At 42.5% G+C, this 21,214-nt stretch overlaps 1 protein-coding gene across 1 annotated transcript; it reads right to left on the bottom strand.

Annotated features, from left to right (window-relative positions):
• Positions 1-716: 716 nt before the first annotated feature.
• LOC120027651 (divergent protein kinase domain 1C-like) lies at positions 717-20,753 on the bottom strand. Its single transcript, XM_038972646.1, has 4 exons — positions 20,559-20,753; positions 8,082-8,765; positions 5,252-5,416; positions 717-986 (listed from the first exon to the last, which is right to left on the bottom strand). The coding sequence occupies exons 1-4, from the start codon at positions 20,751-20,753 to the stop codon at positions 717-719; spliced, it is 1,314 nt and encodes a 437-aa protein (XP_038828574.1).
• Positions 20,754-21,214: the final 461 nt, after the last annotated feature.

Consider the following 21,214-nt stretch of genomic DNA (forward strand, 5'->3'; position numbering starts at 1 on the left):
CCTGTTCTTCATCTTATTTCCTCCCCCTGTCCTGTGGTGCACCAGCTGGAGAGCCTAGGGAACCTGATCTTTTTGGAAGCTAAGGCCACTGAAGAAAGAAGGGGAGTACTCGCACAGCAGCATCGCCATTTCCCTTTGGAACAGGCGACCAGGCCGGATGGTGGGAACCAAGCGCAGTTTCTGATATATGCTTCTCCCCGTCCATTAGCCTGGAAAGGGTTGACATGTTACTTGAAACAAAAGGTGGACCTGACAACAGGCAGCTGTGGTTTCGGCTAGTGGATCACAAGCGGGTGCATGACTATAAACCTTTCGTTCATACAGACATTGCGAAACATTTTCAAAAAGCTCTGAAGTGATCATGAGATCATACGCCGACTGTACAAAAGAGTCAAAAGAAAGTTTCTGCATTTATTTGAGGTAAAGATGACTCAAATAGAATGACCACTTGCTTGATAGATCGCCACTTATTGGCAGATGCTACAGTACTACCTCTGAAACTGCCATAGTCTGCTTACTGTAGGTACTAAAGGCACATAGTCAGTGCTACCTCCATCAGTGCATATTTTGTCACTTCAACAACCAGTATCATCCAGTACTCAGGAACCACCTCACAAAATGCAAAACATCAAAAAAAATTAAATAAGTGTCTCATGAAGCCAATACAGTTTGTTTCTCCACTGTATAGTTTTTGTGAGGGTGAACAGTGCAATGCTTCAGAAGTTAAGAGCTGTGTGAGGGTGAATGCCCTCTCTATCGTCGCCCCCTTCACCCCAATGCTCAGAGGATGTCCCCTGGTGGAGGAGGCTCGTGAGGAGGTCCAGCAGCCGCTTCTGGACAGCCCGGTCTTGCTCCTCGTCCTCGCCCCCCGCAGTCTCGACGCACTCCTGCACTGCCCGCTGGAGGTCCACCTGGAGGGGGAGGCCCGCCTTGGCACCCAGCAGCGTGGGAGAGAACCAGGGCCTAAAGATCTTCTCACAGATCACCTGTCCAGAGCAGAAGAGGGGGTGACAGACCAGAGAGGAGTGAAGAAAGGAGGAGAGAAGAGGGGGTGACAGTGAGAGACCCAAGAGGAAAGGGGGTAACAGAAAGTAGAGAGAAGTGGAGGGGGCAATCAGTAGTCATTGTGAGAGTGACCTACTGTTCCTCTGTTCTTATTTAATTATCACTGGGGTCATTATCAGTCATATTCTTATTACACGCCAATTTGAAGGGGACATAAGCCACCCAGACACAAATCCCCTCCTTGACCCCTGCAGTCGTTAAAAGACAAAGCCTCTATTGTCTCCTGGATGGCAGGCAGTACAATGGAGAGGTAGGGGTCAGCGAGGGTTACGATAAGTGATCAGAAGTGGAAGAAAGGTATCGCAGCAGCCACCTGTGGCCTAGAGGTGGACCTGGTGTAATCACGTATACGGCATTGTCTGGGAGCTATCCACTTCTCCAGTGCATCCGGCAGTGTGAGTGACAACAGTATGTCAATTTATCAATTGGATGCGTAGTATGTCAAAGACTAGGTATTGACTCAAAACCGGTATTCAAACAAACTCAGATCCGCAAACTGCGTACTGCATTTCCTTTTGGGTTGGGATTCAATCTGATTGCAGATGTGGACAATATGCCATTTAAAGGTCATTTCCGATTGAGCCTGACATGTGCAGTGTTCACCATGAATTTGGTCTCCACGAACACAGAAATATTGCCTTTATAACGTGCATTGCCGTAAAAATGCTATCGGATTGGATCCCGGCCTCAAGGGTGATATGCGTGTGATCTCCGCGAATGTCTGGGAAATGATATTTAAAAATGTATTTCCGTGTGCAAGGCATTAATAATTTGCATTAGATTACATCCTTTACAATCCCTTGCAATTCGTGATTTATTTGGATCTATGCCCCTTGACACTAATGATACTATTGAGGAACTCCTGAAGACTTATCTAACCTGGATTTGCTTCTTGTATTATGATCATGCTCTGAAAAACCCTAGTGTTATCATAAGCAATTAACATTCCTCGTAGCACCCAACTACACACTCATAATTAAAGTAATTAAAAGTTGAGGGCCTTAGTATAGATATTGAGAGGATCAGCCAAGTTACAATTTAACAACTTGTTTAATTGTGATGTGTAGAGTGAGTTGAAAATACAATTGAACAACATATAAATGCAACTTGCAACAATTTCAAAGATTTTACTGAGGTACAGTTCATATAAGGAAATCAGTCAATTGAAGTAAATTCATTAGGGCTTAATCTATGGATTTTACATGACTGGGAATATAGATATGCATATGTTGATCACAGATACCTTTAAAAAAAAAAAGTAGGGACGTGGATCGGAGAACCAGTCAGTATCTGGTGTGACCACCGTTTGCCGCATGCAGAGCAACACATCTCTTTCGCATAGAGTTGATCAGGCTGTTGAAATTGGCCTGTAGAATGTTGTCCCACTTCTCTTCAATGGCTGTGAGAAGTTGCTTGATAATGGCAGGAACAGGAAAAATCTGTCGTACATGTTGATCCAGAGCATCCCAAACATGCGTTAATGAGTGACATGGCTTGTGAGTATACAGGCAATTGAAGAACTGGGACATTTTTAGCTTCCAGGAATTGTGTACAGATCCTTGCGACATGGGGCCATTCATTATCATGCTGAAACATGATGTGATGGCGGCGAAGGAATGGTACGACAATGGACCTCAGGATCTCGTCACGGTATCTCTGTGCATTCAAATTGCCATCGATAAATTGCAATTGTGTTCGTTGTCCGTCGCCCATACCATAACCCCACCGCCACCATGGGGCACTCTGTTCACAACGTTGACATCAAGAAACCACTCACCCACGCAATGTCATATACACTGTCTGCCATCTGCCCGGTACAGTTGAAACCGTGATTCATCTGTGAAGAGCACATTTCTCCAGCGTGCCAGCGGCCATCAAAGATGAGCATTTTCCCACTGAAGTTGGTTACGACGCCGAACTGCAATCAGGTCAAGACCCTGGTGAGGATAATGAGCATGCAGATGAGCTTCCCTGAGGTGGTTTCTGACCGTTTGTGCAAAAACTGTTGGTTGTGCAAACCCACAGTTTTTTCATCAGCTGTCCGGGTGGTTGGTCTCAGACGATCCCGCAGGTGAAGAAGATGGATGTGGAGGTGCTGGGCTGACATGGTTACATGTAGTCTGTGGTTGTGAGGCCGGTAGGACGTACTGCCAAATTCTTTAAAACAACATTGGAGTCGGCTTATGGTAGAGAAATTAATATTACAATTTATAGCAACAGTTCTGGTCAGTTCTGGTGGACATTCCTGCAGTCAGCATGCCAATTGCACACTCACTGAAAACTTGAGACATTTCTGGCAGAGTGTTGTGTGACAAACTGCACATTTTAGAATGGCCTTTTATTTTCCCCAGCACAAGGTGCACCTGTCTAATTATCATGCTGTTGAATCAGCTTCTTGATATTCCACACCTTTCAGATGAATGGATTATCTTGGCAAAGCAGAAATGCGCGCTAACAGGGATGTAAACAAATTTCTGCACACAATTTGAGAGAAATAAGCTACAGATAAAGTGAGAAGTTTACATACACTTAGGTTGGAGTCATTAAAACTCGTTTTTCAACCACTCCACAAAATTCTTGTTTAGTTTTGGCAAGTCGGTTAGGACAAGTCATTTTTCCAACAATTGTTTACAGACAGATTATTTCACTTATAATTCACTGTATCACAATTCCAGTGGGTCAGAGGTTTATATACACTAAGTTTACTGTGCCTTTAAACAGCTTGGAAAATTCCAGAAAATGATGTCATGGCTTTAGGAGCTTCTGATAGGCTAATTGACACAATTTGAGTCAATTGGAGGTGTTCCTGTGGATGTATTTCAAGGCCTAACTTCAAACTCAGTGCCTCTTTGCTTGACATCATAGGAAAATCAAAAGAAATCAGCCAAGACCTCAGAAAAGCAATTGTAGACCTCCACAAGTCTGGTTCATCATTGGGAGCAATTTCCAAATGCCTGAAGGTACCACGTTCACCTGTACAAACAATAGTACGCAAGCATAAACACCATGGGACCACTTAGCAGTCATACCACTCAGGAAGTAGACGCGTTCTGTCTCCTAGAGATGAAAGTACTTTGGTGCGAAAAGTGCAAATCAATTCCAGAACAACAGAAAAGGACCTTTTGAAGATGTTGGAGGAAACAGGTACAAAAGTATCTATATCCACAGTAAAACAAGTCCTATATCGACATAACCTGAAAGGCCGCTCAGCAAGGAAGAAGCCACTGCTCCAAAACCGCCATAAAAAAGCCAGACTACAGTTTGCAACTGCACATGGGGACAAAGATCGTACTTTTTGGAGAAATGTCCTCTGGTCTGATGAAACAAAAATAGAACTGTTTGGCCATAATGACCATTGTTATGTTTGGAGGAAAAAGGGTGAGGCTTGCAAGCCGAAGAACAGTGAAGCACTTGGGAGGGACTAGTGCACTTCACAAAATAGATGGCATCATGAGGTTGGAAAATTATGTGGATATATTGAAGCAACATCTCAAGACATCAGTCAGGAAGTCAAAGCTTGGTCACAAATGGGTCTTCCAAATGGAAAATGACCCCAAGCATACTTCCAAAGTTGTGGCAAAACGGCTTAAGGACAACAAAGTCAAGGTATTGGAGTGGCCATCACAAAGCCCTGACCTCAATCCTATAGAAAATGTGTGGGCAGAACTGAAAAAGTGTGTGCGAGCAAGGAGGCCTACAAACCTGACTCAGTTACACCAGCTCCGTAAGGAGGAATGGGCCATAATTCACCCAACTTATTGTGGGAAGCTTGTGGAAGGCTACCTTACATTTTTACCCAAGTTAAACAATGTAAAGGCAATTCTACCAAATACTAATCGAGTGTATGTAGACTTTTGACCCACTGGGAATGTGATGAAAGAAATAAAAGCTGAAATAAATCATTTTTTCTACTATTATTCTGACATTTCACATTCTTAAAATAATGTGGTGATCCTAACTGACCTAAAACAGGGCATTTTTACTGGAATAAATATCAGGAATTGTGAAAAACTGAGTTTAAATGCATTTGGCTAAGGTGTATGTAAATTTCCGACTTCAACTGTATTTGTACGTATTGAACATTTCTGGGATCTTTCATTTCAGCTCATTAAACATGGAACCAACAGTATTTTTTTGTTCATCATAGTATGGAATACCGTTCATATTTCGATGCAACCATACATACCTGCAGGTTGCTATTCCTCCGCTTTGAGCTGCACTTGTTCGTCTTCATGTTGCATTTGGATATGCAGTCGAAGAAGTCGCAGTCGTCGTCGTTAGTGCAGTTCTGCTCGAGGATGTCTCGCATTTTGGGCTCGAAGAAAGCCATGTCCACATCTATAGCCACCACCTGCAGAACAGCCCAGAGAGAGGTGAGTAAGTGACGGAATCTAGTCAAGTTGCATTGCTGCCAACTCCGGAGCTCACACTGACCACAGAGGCAAGGATTCAACAGTCAAATGTATTAGGCCTATCCTTTCTTACATCCACTACTTTCAGTCTTGCTTTTGCCCTTTCATCCATCTCCCTATTCCACTGTCTGAAATTTTTTTTTTTTTAAAGGGAGGGTAATAAATCAAGAATATTCAAATTGTAAGTATTCCTGTTGGATATATTTGGAATTTGTCATTGACGTGATCATAGAGAAAAAAAGTATTTATTTTCTCTCACGTTGCTGTTTTTATTTTATTTATTTATTTTACCGTTATTTTACCAGGTAAGTTGACTGAGAACACGTTCTCATTTGCAGCAACGACCTGGGGAATAGTTACAGGGGAGAGGAGGGGGATGAATGAGCCAATTGTAAACTGGGGATTATTAGGTGACCATGATGGTTTGAGGGCCAGATTGGGAATTTAGCCAGGACACCGGGGTTAACACCCCTACTCTTACGATAAGTGCCATGGGATCTTTAATGACCTCAGAGAGTCAGGACACCCGTTTAACGTCCCATCCGAAAGACGGCACCCTACACAGGGCAGTGTCCCCAATCACTGCCCTGGGGCATTGGGATATTTTTTTTTAGACCAGAGGAAAGAGTGCCTCCTACTGGCCCTCCAACACCACTTCCAGCAGCATCTGGTCTCCCATCCAGGGACTGACCAGGACCAGCTGACCAGCTTTAAGGGAGTTGCTGTTGTATCTGCATGGCTTGATGTATTTGTCCTCTTTGCAATAGATGGCTCGTGAAGAATGACTCCACTGCAGCACTTCATGTCAGCTACAGCTGATTTATGGCAGAACACGCCACCAAATAAATAAAACCTGTCACTGTCGAACCTTGGAAGGTCTTAGTGATGAGTGATAATAAGAGACAATAAGCATACGTAGCGTTTGAAGGAGCTGCAGATCAGACAGACATGATAATAAGTGCTATTCTCAACGAAGAAAGCCAACCCAATATACTTTTAATATATACAATATAGCCCCTAATATACTGTTTACCCCGACATACGTTTAATATCCACAATATACCCCCTCAATATACCTCCCCCCGTATACAACATAGACATTTCACTTCCTCTGTTTGTTATCACATGAGAAAACGGAAGCAGAGATCAGCTGTATCCCCTGGAGCTATATACTTAGAAAAACAGAGGAAGGAGGGATTGAAAGTCTACTTTGTTTTCATTTACAGAGCAGCTGAAACATAAACAATAACAAGTTTCCTTTGGCTTCGTCTCCTTTCTCCTGGTCTTTGTTCACATTATCACATGAGCTCACGGTTTGTGTAAACCATGATAGGTACGATAATATTAGGTTTAATTTCAAACAGTGTAATCTTTTGAACATCGATGCTTTCAAAAAAGTGTAAACTTACCAGCAATTATACAGGGAAGAAATTACGAAAAAAAGGTTTGCAAACCGGTTTTTCTTCGGAACATTCACAAGCAAAATAAAAGCTTGCATGTTACTTTTTATCTTCAAAGGGTAATTTGCATTGGCATTCTGACCCGCATGCACATTACACACTAAATTATGTCCATATAACAATGGTTATCTCATTAAGGGCCTCATCAAAGTAATGTTTTCCAGTCACGAATGCCGCTGCAAAAATGATAATATGGTGTATAACAATGATGTAATTTTCTCCATCCTAAAATAGGAATAAGGATTTCCTTTCAAGCTAAATATGCGTCATAGTTACATAGGCCAAGTCTACAGACCCTGAAAATAATACATATGTTTTTCATTGATTGCTCAAACAGCTGTTTGTGGCCCTTTTATGGAAATCAAATGAAAATGGTGCCGAGGACTGTAATGCCCTCTGTTCTCACACTATCCTTTTGTGTGAATGATGTTAGCTTTTCATTCCACTTACGTGACCTATTCAGAAAATAGTTATATCAATGTTCGATGTCTGTTCGTACTATGAATCACCCATCAGCAGAAATACAACACAAATCCAATGCAAGCTGTTCTTTGCCTCTTGCTCTCAGTCCTTGATAGGTCATAATCAGGCAAATATGCACAGGTTTCAAACAGACAAAACTAAGGTTAAAACCAATGTAGTACAATGTTGATAAATGGCACAAGCGGCCATTTTTTGTTCTTGTGGAAAACAATTAAACAGCCTGGAGCCTCGTCATTCTTTATACACCGCATTGCTCTCATCAAACTGTTTGCACTCTGCGGATGAATGTGCCGCTGTATTGTGTGGATAAATTAACTCATGCGAATGGGGGCAAAATCGGGTCGGTCTGTGTGTCTTAGTGTGAAAAAAGGGAGCAAGATTTCCTAACCTTGTCTTGTTTACACAGGAAGAATCTAAACTCCCCCACTGAAGAGAAACATATCTCAGATCTATGACGGTTACCCAGCAGCCGTTTTGGGACTGTTTTAATGACAGCTTTCCTTTCACGCAAGGCTCCCCTGTTGTTTTGTGTGAGGGACTCAGCAACTCTTTGCTTTGAGGTGTGTGCGTGTTAGTTGAATGTGTGTCTATGGGTGTACTGTGTGTGTGAGTGTGTGTTCCTTTGCAGGCTCAAGTGTGTGTGCAAACGTGGTCGGCTCACCGTAAGGTCCTTCCGGATAGCAAAGTTCTCCGGCTTGATGTCACACAGGTGGAGGCGGTGCGAGAAGTCGTTGTCGAAGCGCCACGCCATGTCCAGGAAGCTGAGGGCGATGCGGTTCACCATGTCCCTCGCCGTCCATGGGCCCGCCGATACCTCCTCCAGCGAGAAGATGTTCTGGTCCCAGGCGTGGCCTGCCGACAGGTACTCCACGGCGTAGAAGTGTCCGCAGGAGCCCAACACCTTGGCTAAGTGGCGGCTGAGGTCATGCAGCACCCTCAGGAAAGTGTACTCCTCCTGCTGGAGCAGGGACCACAGCGATGCTAGCTCGGCCCGCGAGTAGGTCCGCCCATGCTCCCTAAGCCTCTGGCCCCACAGCGGCGGCAGCGAGGCGTTGCCGCTTATATCCAGCCCCAGGGAGTTCCTGATCTCCAGGGTGGCGTAGAAGATCACGTCCAGAGGAGAGAGCTCCTCGGCTGGGTCCTGGTACTCCAGGAGGCCCAGGCTTTCATATGAGGAGAAGTTTTCCAGTTTGGACTTGAGCACCACGGGTGTGCCACGCCACCGGGCCTCGATCACCTTCTTACCGTTCTCGTAGTAGAGGCAGCGCTTGTACTCCACCTGGCCGCTCACGCACAGGTCCTCGCACAGGTCACCGGTTAGGGCGCCCTCGCGATACTCCTCACACTGGGACAGATAGACAGACATAAACACACACACAGACAAAATCAAATTATTTTCGGTGTACATAATACGGTTGTCATGCATTTGAGGGAAAAACAATTTAGCAGAAAACAGTGGCCATTTTTCAACAAAATGTCATTTGTAGTCCATGTCTCATCCTAATAAGGGAATGGCACTGTGTATTTGTGCTACTGAACCTAAAATGGGCAATTCTGTACGCATCAGTACATTTGATGCACATTTTTCAGTTGATGGTGAATTATATCACATCACACTTCAGACTCGGCCGCTAACCTGCTCTCAATGTCTCGGATTAGCGAGCAAATGGGATTGTTATAAGTCTCGGTGCATAGATGTCGGTCCAGAGGTTGGAAATTATTAGTGTTCCTGGGGGATTAGAGAGAAAATCCCTCTCTGCCCACATTCCAAAGTAAACAGCTGTCATCTTGAGTTGGTCACGATTTCAACGAGATCAGATGCCTAATGGCCTTTACTGGGTGGCATGGCATTAGCACTTTAGCCATAGCCGTGTTTCCCTTATCACCAACCCTCACAATGGTTTATTAGTCCTTCACCACCCTTTCCTCTGTGGCCTCTTACATGTTACATTGAAATTGCAAGCCTACAAGCCTAGGTCATACTTTATACACAACGTAGTGACACAATGCATTTTTATTAATTGGTGAAATAACACATGTAATTCTAAAGTAATTACACTGGTAATAATTTAAAACAATGCCACTGAGGACAATTTATTTTCATTACAATTAAGTGTTGTCCATATAGCATAATTATATTTATATTTCACAAAATAAATTAAGAGTCAACAGTATTGTCCTGATATTTAATGCACAATATAAATTCCTTGAGTTTCATACTATGGATGTATTGGCAGACTTTACTGCGCTCCAACTTTGCTCTCTGTTAAGCTGAGTGACATCACAAATGAAAGTGGCCTGTCTCAAGCTGTATCATATAGTTGAACACTGCAGCCAGCTAAAATACCTAAGTGTCCTCCCCTTATCTCCAGAGGGTTGAACTCAGAGACCCCTGCAATTATTTTGAGGTCCCTAATGTGCCCCTAAGATCTCTCGGCACTATGTAGGCTAACCTGTGCTGTGGCCATAATGTTCCAGCCTAGGCATCTGGCCCAGGACAAATCTTTTTTTTTGACCCTTTTCATTGCGGCTGCCACGTTCCACACGTACATTTTAAATCCCTGTATTTCATGGTACTTGCATCATTTCGAACTGCAGCTGTTTATACTGTAGCTTCTGTTTGCATGTAAACTTTCCCACCATTGTGGTTGGACTCTGTGCAAGTCTGTCATGGTGTTTTACTTGCATTTGTATATGCGTTGGAGTTTACAATGTACATGTAATTGATTGTTGGAGAAACCAATGTATATAAAGACCCCTGTCTGTCTGTAACGCGTCGAATTGTGATTAATAACGAAAGTGAATTCCAAATGAACATGGCTTCAGCTATAGTCTCTATGTCATACTATCAGTTGTGGATATGTACAGACGAGCCAAATTACAATACAAAAGCTAAAGTTAAGAAATAGCCCACAGCATGTTTGTGTTGCGTTTCAAACTCTAACTAATGACAAACAGCAAATTCTCCAGTGAACACTGAGAGTGTCGTATCAACACTGAACGTGTGAAGTCTGTGGACCCATATGCACACCGGAAACAATGTTAAATTGACACATTGCTTAGTTTAAAGCCTTAATAAAATATTTGCCATGCTTTTCTAGTAAATTGTCGAGTTACCACCCATGGCTGTATTTGTTAGTGACAGAGACGTGGTTGTTGCATTCACACATTTTCAATCCGATGGACTTCACCAAGTGAGAACCTAAGCGAATATGTTCTACATTTTTTAAACAATTAACACACTAGCATACTTATTTCATAAGGTCTTATTTTGAGGGCCTAGTTTTACCCTAATATAGGGGCTTTAAACTTATCACTTTGAACAAAAACCACAAACATAGATATTGAAACAAACTATTCTAAAAATCAACCTGCAACAAAGCAAGTAGGGAAATATGATGATTATAGTTTTGGTTTTGGTTCAAAGTGATGTGTACCTGTATTAGGGTAAAACTAGGCCCTAAAAATAAGGTCTCATGAAATGTGTTTGGTATTGTTTTAAACATTTATTTTTGAATTATAACATATTCACTTAAGATCTCACTTGGTGAATGCAACAACCATGTCTCTGTCACTAACAAATACAGCCATGGTGTTAAGTCTACAATTTGCTTCAAAGGCAAATATTTTAATAAGGCTTTACACGAAGCAGTGTATTAAATTAACATAGTTCAGGTGGGCATATGGGCCCACAGACTCAACCCTTTCAGTGTTGATTTAACACTCTCAGTGTTTATTTTGTTTGAATTAACATTGGATAATTTTCTGGCTAGGAATAAGTGGTTCAAGGGAAACAATACCCTCCAGACTTTGAAATAGTCCACATCCTTAATGAACCTTTGGTTAACCAGGCAATTGGTTAACCAGCCAAGACACATCATCATGATTGTGGGGTTTGGATGAAGCAGTGAAAAAATCTGAGGTTTTGTTTGTTTTCTGTACTTTTCCTTCTTTTATATTTTCTTTCTCGAAATCCCCCAAAAAGACAATGAACAAAGCAAACATCTATTGGCCATCAATCAGAATCAAGGACCTATCTGTTGGCTGAGAAAAACCGACATTTTGTCTCTGGGGCACATTCCATATTCTAAAGTGCAAATACATTGACCTTAAAAGGCACAACAAAAGCGAATCACATAAGTTTCTGATTTAAATCAACGGCATGGTTTACTAAGTGTTTACACCGCTGCAAAGATCGTTCCACTTTACAGGATCATTTATATTGTATTCCTATTCTATGACTGGAATTAAATCAAACGGAAAGAGCCAATGTTTACAAACTACTGCCCATTTACACACACTTTTTACTCTGAAAACCGAAGGCATTTACCTATGAAGAGAGTCTACCCTGAAGTGGCAGTAGGCGTAGGTTTTTACAGTATTCATCATTCTGTAATCGTATTAGGTCATGGGAAATGGAGCTATAGCGTAAATAATGTGAAATCCCTTAGCATGTGTGTAATAACAAACAAATCGCTTGAAATTAGATTAGTTTCAATGCATGTTGTGAATTTTTTTAGATTCCTGTTATTCAATTAATCTTAAAAACAAAATTATTTTGTATAATTGCACTTTGGGTCCTTATTGAGCTCTCCCCTTGGCGAAGTAATGGTTAAGTCTGGAGTGGACCAGTGTGCCTGTGGTCTGTCGAGCGGAGCGCAGCCCGGCCCAAGCGTTGGTCAGAGTAGGCATGTGGGGAATGTCCTGCGACAGTAGCCTTAGCTCTACTTAGATTCCTCTCCCTCACAACACTGGAAAAATGAGCCTGAAAACAAAGATCTGCTCAAATATGTCCAGAGAATACTTTCTAGTCGATAGACAATCGTATAAATGTATACGTTGTAGCCTAGATTATATAGGCTTACATTTGGCTCGAATTGCCAAGCGGGAACAATGTGAGAATTATTTTGGCTCACTCGCGGCCAATGTAAGCCAGTACTGTAAATCAAATCAAATCAAATCTTATTGGTCACATACACATGGTTAGCAGATGTTATTGCGAGTGTAGCGAAATGCTTGTGCTTCTATTTCCGACAGTGCAGCAATATCTTTCAAGTAATCTAACAATTCCACAACAACTACCTAATACACACAAATCTAAGTAAAGGAATGGAATAAGAATATATACATATAAATAAATATGTGGATGAGCAATGACCGAGCGGCATAGGCAAGATGCAATAGATTATATAAAATACAGTATAAACATATGAGATGAGTAATGCAATATATGTAAATATTATTAAAGTGGCATTATGAAAGTGGCCAATGATTTCAAGTCTGTATGTAGGCAGCAGCCTCACTGTCTTAATGATGGCTGTTTAACAGTCTGATGGCCTTGAGATAAACGCTATTTTTCAGTCTCTCGGTCCCAGCTTTGATGCACCTGTACTGACCACGCCTTGTGGATGGTAGGGGGGTGAACAGGCAGTGGCTCGGGTGGTTGTTGTCCTTGATTATGTTTTTGGCCTTCCTGTGACATCGAGTGCTGTAGGTGTCCTGGAGGGCAGGTAGTTTGCCCCCGGTGATGCGTAGTACAGACCGCACCAGGCTCTGGAGAGCCCTGCGGTTATGGGCGGTGCAGTTGCGGTACCAGGTGGTGATGCAGCCTGACAGGGTGCTTTCAATTGTGCATCTGTAAAAGTTTGTGAGGGTTTTAGGTGACAAGCCAAATGTATTCTGCCTCCTGAGGTTGAAGAGGCGCTTTTGCGCCTTCTTCACCACACTGTCTGTATGGGTGGACCATTTCAGTTTGTCCGTGATGTGTACGCCGAGGAACTTAAAACTTTCCACCTTCTCCACTGCTGTCCCGTCGATGTGGATAGGGGGGTGCTCCCTCTGCTGTTTCCTGAAGTCCACGATCATCTCCTTTTTTTGTTGACCTTGAGTGGGAGGTTGTTTTCCTGACACCACACTCCGAGTGCCCTCACCTCCTCCCTATAGGTTGTTTCGTCGTTGTTGGTAATCAAGCCTACTACTGTTGTGTCATCTGCAAACTTGATGATTGAGTTGGAGGCGTGCATGGCCACTCAGTCATGGGGGAACAGGGAGTACAGGAGGGGGCTGAGCACACACCCTTGTGGGTCTCCAGTGTTGAGGATCAGTGAAGTGGAGGTGTTGTTTCCTACATTCACCACCTCTCCAAGACCCAATTGCACAGGGTGGGGTTGAGACCCAGGGCCTCAAACTTCATTAGCTTGGAGGGTACTATGGTGTTGAATGCTGAGTTGTAGTCAATGAACAGCATTCTCACATAGGTATTCCTCTTGTCCAGGTGGGATAGGGCAGTGTGATGGCAATTGCATCATCTGTGGACCTATTGGGACTGTACGCAAATTGAAGTGGGTCTAGGGTGACAGATAAGGTGGAGGTGATATGATCCTTGACTAGTCTCTCAAAGCACTTCATGATGACAGAAGTGAGTGCTACTGGGCGATAGTCAGTTAGTTCAGTTACCTTTGCCTTCTTGGGTACAGGAACAATGGTGGCCATCTTGAAGCATGTGTGGACAGCAGACTGGGATAGGGAGAGATTGAATATGTCCGTAAACACACCAGCCAGCTGGTCTGCGCATGCTCTGAGGACGCAGCTAGGGATGCCGTCTGGGCCGGCAGCCTTGCGAGGGTTAGCATGTCTTACTCACGTTAGCCACAGAGAAGGAGAGCCCACAGTCTTTGGTAGCGGGCCACGTCGGTGGCACTGTATTATCCTCAAAGGGGGCAAAGAAGGTGTTTAGTTTGTCTGGAAGCAAGACGTCGGTGTCCATCACGTGTCTGGTTTTCTATTTGTAGTCTGTGATTGTCTGTAGACCCTGCCACATACGTCTCGTGTCTGAGCCTTTGAATTGTGACTCCACTTTGTCTCTATACTGACATTTCACTGTTTGATTGCCTTGTGGAGGGAATATCTACACTGTTTGCATCCGGCCATATTCCCAGTCAACTTTCCATGGTTAAATGCGGTGGTTCGCGCTTTCAGTTTAGAGCGAATGCATAGTAGTACCATAATTGATACTATTGTTGTGTGGAGTGTGCATTTGGGTGTACATTGTGTTTATTCATTTTAAAATGGAGAAGAGCAACAAATGCATACATTTTGAGGGCACTGAGTGGGTTGCCTGTTTTACAAGAAGTTCAGTTCACTGGGACTAATAGTTTTCCAAAATGATGTTTGCACTATACACAACATCATTGCTGCTTGTTGGACTCAAACTAAACCAATTTATTCAGTGGCCTGAATAATGTTGCATTGATTGATAGTTTAGCTGTGGGATTCAATTCTTCGTCATATTGTTTCTAATCTCAAAAGGCTGGTTTATACTAGCACATATATTTACAAATCACGAAAGTTACTACAGATATTATTAAATCAGATCACAATCAAATCAAAGCTTCGACATCTGCAATGCTTGCTGTTTGCGGTTTTAGGCTGGGCTTTTGTATGAGCACTTTGTGACGTCTGCTGATGTAAAAAAGGCTTTATAAATACATTTGATTTGATTTGACCACAGATATTATATTAATGATTTGTATGGCCTGTTCCATCTCCACAAGTGGGTTTACATACCTGTGAAGCCACACAGTACATACAAGTTGAGTGCTACTATTATCACGGTATCATTAACCAATCATGTTATTCACAATGGCATGACATAAAAGGAACACAATAGCATATTTACAATAGTTTCTTTACAGATGGTAGAATCTATAATGTGTGCTTTTTGTAACAGCACTGCAATTATCCTATGAAACACAACCATCATTAGAATTCACATTGTCGCGGCCTTGGCACCATTTCCTATCTCCAGGCAATGCCAATTTATGGCTGGCTAAATGCGTGCATAAAGAATTTTCAAAAGCCAAGCTGTAGTGTAAGCGCCAGAGCAGAAACCTATTAAGGTGTGCAATAAAAAGCTTAAGGGATTTGTTCAATTAGTAAAGGCTGCCGAAACCACAAAGTCCCTATTGCCAGCTGAGAGTCAAGCTCCCTTGCCATTGTGAGAAGTTGTTCCAAGCAGGGTATATGCTTCATCGTTGCAAATCAAGAAACCGTAGATAATCATAGAAATATTGGGACAATGTTAGTCCCTGTGTCTATCGTCAGGATATGGAGCATTTCCATCAAAGTTCGCTCTCAAAGTCACCTACTACCTTCCCTGTGTGTGATTATGGTAATATGTTCACAAGGTATCAGTGTAGTAGTGTCATGCCCTGACCTTAGAGATTCTTTTTATGTCTCTATTTTGGTTGGTCAGGGCGTGAGTTTGGGTGGGCATTCTATGTCTGGTGTTCTATGTTGTTCTATGTTTTGTATTTCTATGTGTTTGGCCTGGTATGGTTCCCAATCAGAGCCAGCTGTCTATCGTTGTCTCTGATTGAGAACCATACTTAGGTAGCCTGTTCCCACCTGTGTTTGTGGGTAGTTATTTTCTGTTTTGTGTTTGTATCACCTGTCAGAACTGTTTTGGTTATTCCTTTTGTTATTTTGTATTTAGTGTTCAGTTTCAAATAAATAATATGAACACGTATCACGCTGCACCTTGGTCCTCACCTTCTTCCTCTGAATGCCGTTACAAACAGGTTTCATCTAGTAATTCAAAATACCATCAACTGATAAATAATGGCCCAGTGCAGTCAATAACGTGATATTCCTATGTTATATACAGTACCAGTCAAAGTTTGGACACACCTACTCACTCCAGGGTTTTTATTTACTTTTACTATTTTCTACATTGTTTTTATCAAATATATGTGTATCAAATACATATGTTTTACATATCTTGCCGTAATATCTTGCCGTAATATGGACTTGTTCTTTTACCAAATAGGGCTATCTTCTCTATACCACCCCTACATTGTCACAAGACAACTGGTTGGCTCAAACATATTTAAGAAGGAAAGACATTTCACAAATTAACTTTTAACAAGGAACACCTGTTAATTGAAATGTATTCCAGGTGAATACCTTATGGAGCTGGTTGAGAGAATGCCAACAACCCAGCAGCAGGGTTTGTGGCCTGCTGGAGGTCATTTTGCAGGGCTCTGGCAGTGCTCCTCCTTGCACAAAGGCGGAGGTAGCGGTCCTGCTGCTGGGTTGTTGCCCTCCTACGGCCTCCTCCACGTCTCCTGATGTACTGGCCTGTCTCCTGGTAGCGCCTCCATGCTCTGGACACTACGCTGACAGACACAGCAAACCTTCTTGCCACAGCTCGCATTGATGTGCCATCCTGGATGAGCTGCACTACCTGAGCCACTTGTGTGGGTTGTAGACTCCGTCTCATGCTACCACTAGAGTAAAAGCACCGCCAGCATTCAAAAGTGACCAAAACATCAGCCAGGAAGCATAGGAACTGAGAAGTGGTCTGTGGTCACCACCTGCAGAACCACTCCTTTATTGGGGGTGTCTTGCTAATTGCCTATAATTTCCACCTTTTGTCTATTCCATTTGCACAACAGCATGTGAAATTAATTGTCAATCAGTGTTGCTTCCTAAGTGGACAGTTTGATTTCACAGAAGTGTGATTGACTTGGAGTTACATTGTGTTGTTTAAGTGTTCCCTTTATTTTTTTGAGCAGTATATTTCCACACTATGAGGTTGGAATAATACAGCATAAGAGCTGTTTGAAAAGACTACCTGACATCTCTGCCTGTTTTGGTGGCATCACCAGGCGGTAAATTACTTAATAAACCAATAAGAAAGAGAGTCCCAAACCTCTCTGCCAATAATAGCTAGTTTTCAGTTTCCCCGACCCCACTCAGACCACTCCCAGACAGTCCTAGCAAAATTATTGCTTTAGAAATTGCTATTTTATAAGGAGCTATTTATTTGGGACAATTTTAATTGAAAACAATCACAGTAAGGTATTTAACTTTCACCCAAAAATGATTTGATATTGAGATAAAAACGACTGCATTTAATATACAATTTAGCCTCAAGCCTGTGTTCGCCTCAAGCCACATAATATATCAATTTAGCCCCAAACCTCCTATATGCAACGACATTTAGATTAGAAGCTAAATAAACTATTAACTCATTTATAACTTTACCAGAATAATGAGGTAAATCCTCTAAGTACTGTATGTGGGTACATATGAACCATATCATTGTACAAATGAAAATAAATAATGATATATACTGACATCAGACAGCATCTGTCTAAACAGGAATAAAGGTTGGATGGTTTTAGTTCTGTCCTGTCAACCTCGGCACACAATGGTCAGTTTGACCCTAAAGAGAGGCTACTTTTTGAGCTTGGCCAACATTAGGTCCTGCAACAATGTCAAAACCAGAACCGACGGACTGTTGGCCGATTGCACTGAGCAGTTTGCCAAAAGGGAGTCGCAAAAGCAACCACTGTTTGTCTATTTTGTGCTCATTTCTTGTCTGTCCACATGATATACTGGACTAGCTGCAAATAAAGGGGAATTTGAAAGCATGTTTGGGGTTATTTATGAGGTTAAACATTTAAGCAGTTGTCAGAGTAAATGTTGATGGGAGACAATGGAGTTCATGTAATCATAATATGAAATCTAGCTATTATTGCCTTGTGTATTTAGTCATATTTTGTGTCATTAAATTAATGGCTGGATAATCAGCAGTAGCTCATTGTGTCAGGTTAGATACCCACCCTGAGTCTTTTTTTTGTTTCATATTTAGAGGACAGAACATTCCATGGAATCAAAGGTCATCGTTTATCTGACCAAGGCCTTTGCCCCGAGGAGACAGAGGGGTGTAACATTTCCTCAGTGAACACACGACTGTGTGTCATCCATAGAAATTAAAGTCAAAGTTATTTATTGCGCGGGTCATTTGGCTGGCATTTAATAAATGTCCATTTCAAAGGGATGGTGTTCATCGGCTTGCAAGCCTCCCCCTTTTTCCTCCAAACATAACGATGGTCATTATGGCCAAACCGTTCTATTTTTGTTTCATCAGACCAGAGGACATTTCTCCAAAAAGTACTATCTTTGTCCCCATGTGCAGTTGCAAACCGTAGTCTGGCTTTTTTATGGCGGTTTTGGAGCAGTGGCTTCTTCCTTGCTGAGCGGCCTTATGTCGATATAGGACTCGTTTTACTGTGGATATAGATACTTTTGTACCTGTTTCCTCCAGCATCTTCACAAGGTCCTTTGCTGTTGTTCTGGGATTGATTTGCACTTTTCGCACCAAAGTATGTACATCTCTAGGAGACAGAACGCATCTCCTTCCTGAGTGGTATGACAGCTATGTGGTCCCATGGTGTTTATACTTGCGTACTATTGTTTGTACAGATGAACGTGGTACCTTCAGGCATTTGAAAATTGCTTGTGGACTTGTGGAGGTCTACAATTGTTTTCTGAGATCTTGGCTGATTTCTTTTGATTTTCCCATGATTTCAAGCAAAGAGGCACTGCGTTTGAAGGTAGGCCTTGAAATACATCCACAGGTACACCTCCAATTGACTCAAATGATGTCAATTAGCATCTAAAGCAATGACAGAATTTTCCAAGCTGTTTAAAGGCACAGTCAATTTAGTGTATGTAAACTTCTGACCCACTGGAATTGTGATACAGTGAATTATAAGCAAATTAATCTGTCTGTAAACAATTGTTGGATAAATTACTTGTGCCATGCACAAAGTAGATGTCCTAATCGACTTGCCAAAACTATAGTTTGTTAACAAGAAATTTGTGGAGTGGTGGATTTTTTTTTTTAATGATTCCAACCTAAGTGTATGTAAACTTCCGACTTCAACTGTATATATTATATTATATTTTTTCAGTGCAAGTTGAATTACCTTTGGATAAAATGGGGCAAAGCTTTAGAAATCCAGCCCTTTCTGTCTTGTGTGGTTTTGGCAGTGAAGTGATCTTGGTTAGCCAGAATGGGATAAGTTACTCTATCGTCTTATGATTTGGGTGAGAAATAACAACTTCAGTCTCGGTCGCCGCCTACCTGGAAGAGATTTGTGTCTCACTTCCACAAGTGACACACTGAAATGAAATGTAATCACACACTCAATATTGTGTGTAATCTACTGGTTCAAAAGTGCGCTTTATGTGAAAGCTTTAGAACCAAGAAGTAATCCCAGAAAGAATTGTGATTATTTTGTTTGAGGTTCAGGGCCACTTCTAGAAGTTAAACCCAGATGAGTATCCAATCGTAATTTTATTGAAATACAGTTAAGTCTCACTGTATTGTTTATCAAATCAAGACTTACTCAGGGGAAAAAGCGTAGAGAAATAAAAACATGGAAAATGTCTAATGCACCATGTCTTACAGTTTTATTACTACCAGCAATCATTTTTTAGAAAATGTCCTCCCCATTAAATGTATTGTCGTGAAATGCCTCGAGGGCTACGGAAAGATGTTGGGGCTGAAACATTAGTCGGAGTACTTGGTGTAGAGCGTTTGGCAGTGCCATCAATAAATCTGTATTTTTCCTTACGAAAAAAGATTACAGTCAGAGTGCAGTATAACTGCAATACACTGTAGTATAACTGTCGTTAGAATGCAGTATAACTGTAGTAGGCTGCAAATACTGTGTCCAAAATAACACAGCCGACTGCAGTTACTGCACTTTCACTGCAGTTTCAAAACTTCAATCTTTTTTGTAAGGTTTAGAGCAAGTTAATTAAAAGGCATATATCTATAGTACAGAGGTTAAGAGTAAGGGAGAGCGAGAGAGAGGAGCAACTGAAGGCATTTTTATGTCTACTACTGCTTAGGAAATGCTTCTCAATTGAGTTGTGATGTTTTATTGGTTTTTTCGCTCTACATTCTCATGGTATCCTGTCAATTCGGCTTAATCCCATCACAGTGTGAATGTTGGTTGGTATAATTCAAAAGGTATTTGTCCAAGACAGATAGATGTCTATTGATTAAATAACTTTACCTTGAGAAAATATTTTGAATTTGTCTACTCTACATTATCTTCATGTGTAATATTGCTTGGCTTAGTGTGTGGTTTGTGTTATGTCATACACACACACACACACACACACACACACACACACACACACACACACACACACACACACACACACACACACACACACACATTTTGCGTTGTGTTTATCAGTATTCACACTAACCTCAAGTTCAGTGTCAACATCAGAATGGAAGTGTGAGTCCGCCGTCTCCATGTACTGTACTCACCACTCTCTGCAGGATCTTCTTGCTCTTGTCGTCCGTGCAGTAGTCGGAGAGGATGGTCCGGTGCACAAACACCAGGCCATTGAGGAACACCCAGGAGCCGAACCAGAGCAGGGCGAACACCAGCGTGCTCCTGCGGCACACCTTCAACCCGAGCCACCTGAGCAGACAGCGCCCCCGCGATGGCTCTGGCCCCATGGCCCTCCGCAACGACCACATCTGTTGACCGCAACCCCCTTTCAACCCCTGGTTAAACCGCTCAGGGGTGAAAGCTAATTAGTCAGCACCCACTCAGCCCGATTGTCTTGCATCTCTGGTAGAAGTGGCCGTCTGGTGTTGGGGAGCTGCAGGGCTGCTGGTAGGGTCTGTCCTGCTGGGTACATGCTCTTCTGGTTTCTCCTCTCTCTCTCTGCCGCCTGGTAGCTCCCCATGGCTGGCCCGTTGACTGGCTGGCCGGTGCTTGTCTGGAGGCCCCCCCCCTGTCCCCCTTGAGACAGCTGCTGGTTCTTAAACTCAGGCGCTCTGCCCCATTTGGTTTCCTTCTCCTGGGCTGCCTTCCCAGCTCCCAGCTCCTTCCTCTTTGTGTGTGTTTTTGTATGTGTGTGTGTTTTTCCTGAATAAGCATAGCCAAGTGCACTGATTGAGAGGCTGTGTTGTGA

Source organism: Salvelinus namaycush, chromosome 33 (assembly GCF_016432855.1).
Source record: "Salvelinus namaycush isolate Seneca chromosome 33, SaNama_1.0, whole genome shotgun sequence".
Lineage (NCBI taxonomy): Eukaryota > Metazoa > Chordata > Actinopteri > Salmoniformes > Salmonidae > Salvelinus > Salvelinus namaycush.

Excerpts from the sequence above, each read along its gene's own strand:
- LOC120027651 (XM_038972646.1), bottom strand. The coding sequence starts at position 20,753 with ATGGGGCCAGAGCCATCGCGGGGGCGCTGTCTGCTCAGGTGGCTCGGG. Across the intron at positions 5,417-8,081 it reads CTATCCGGAAGGACCTTACG|GTGGTGGCTATAGATGTGGA; the intron begins GTGAGCCGACCA and ends GCTGTTCTGCAG. Across the intron at positions 987-5,251 it reads GGAGGAATAGCAACCTGCAG|GTGATCTGTGAGAAGATCTT; the intron begins GTATGTATGGTT and ends TGCTCTGGACAG.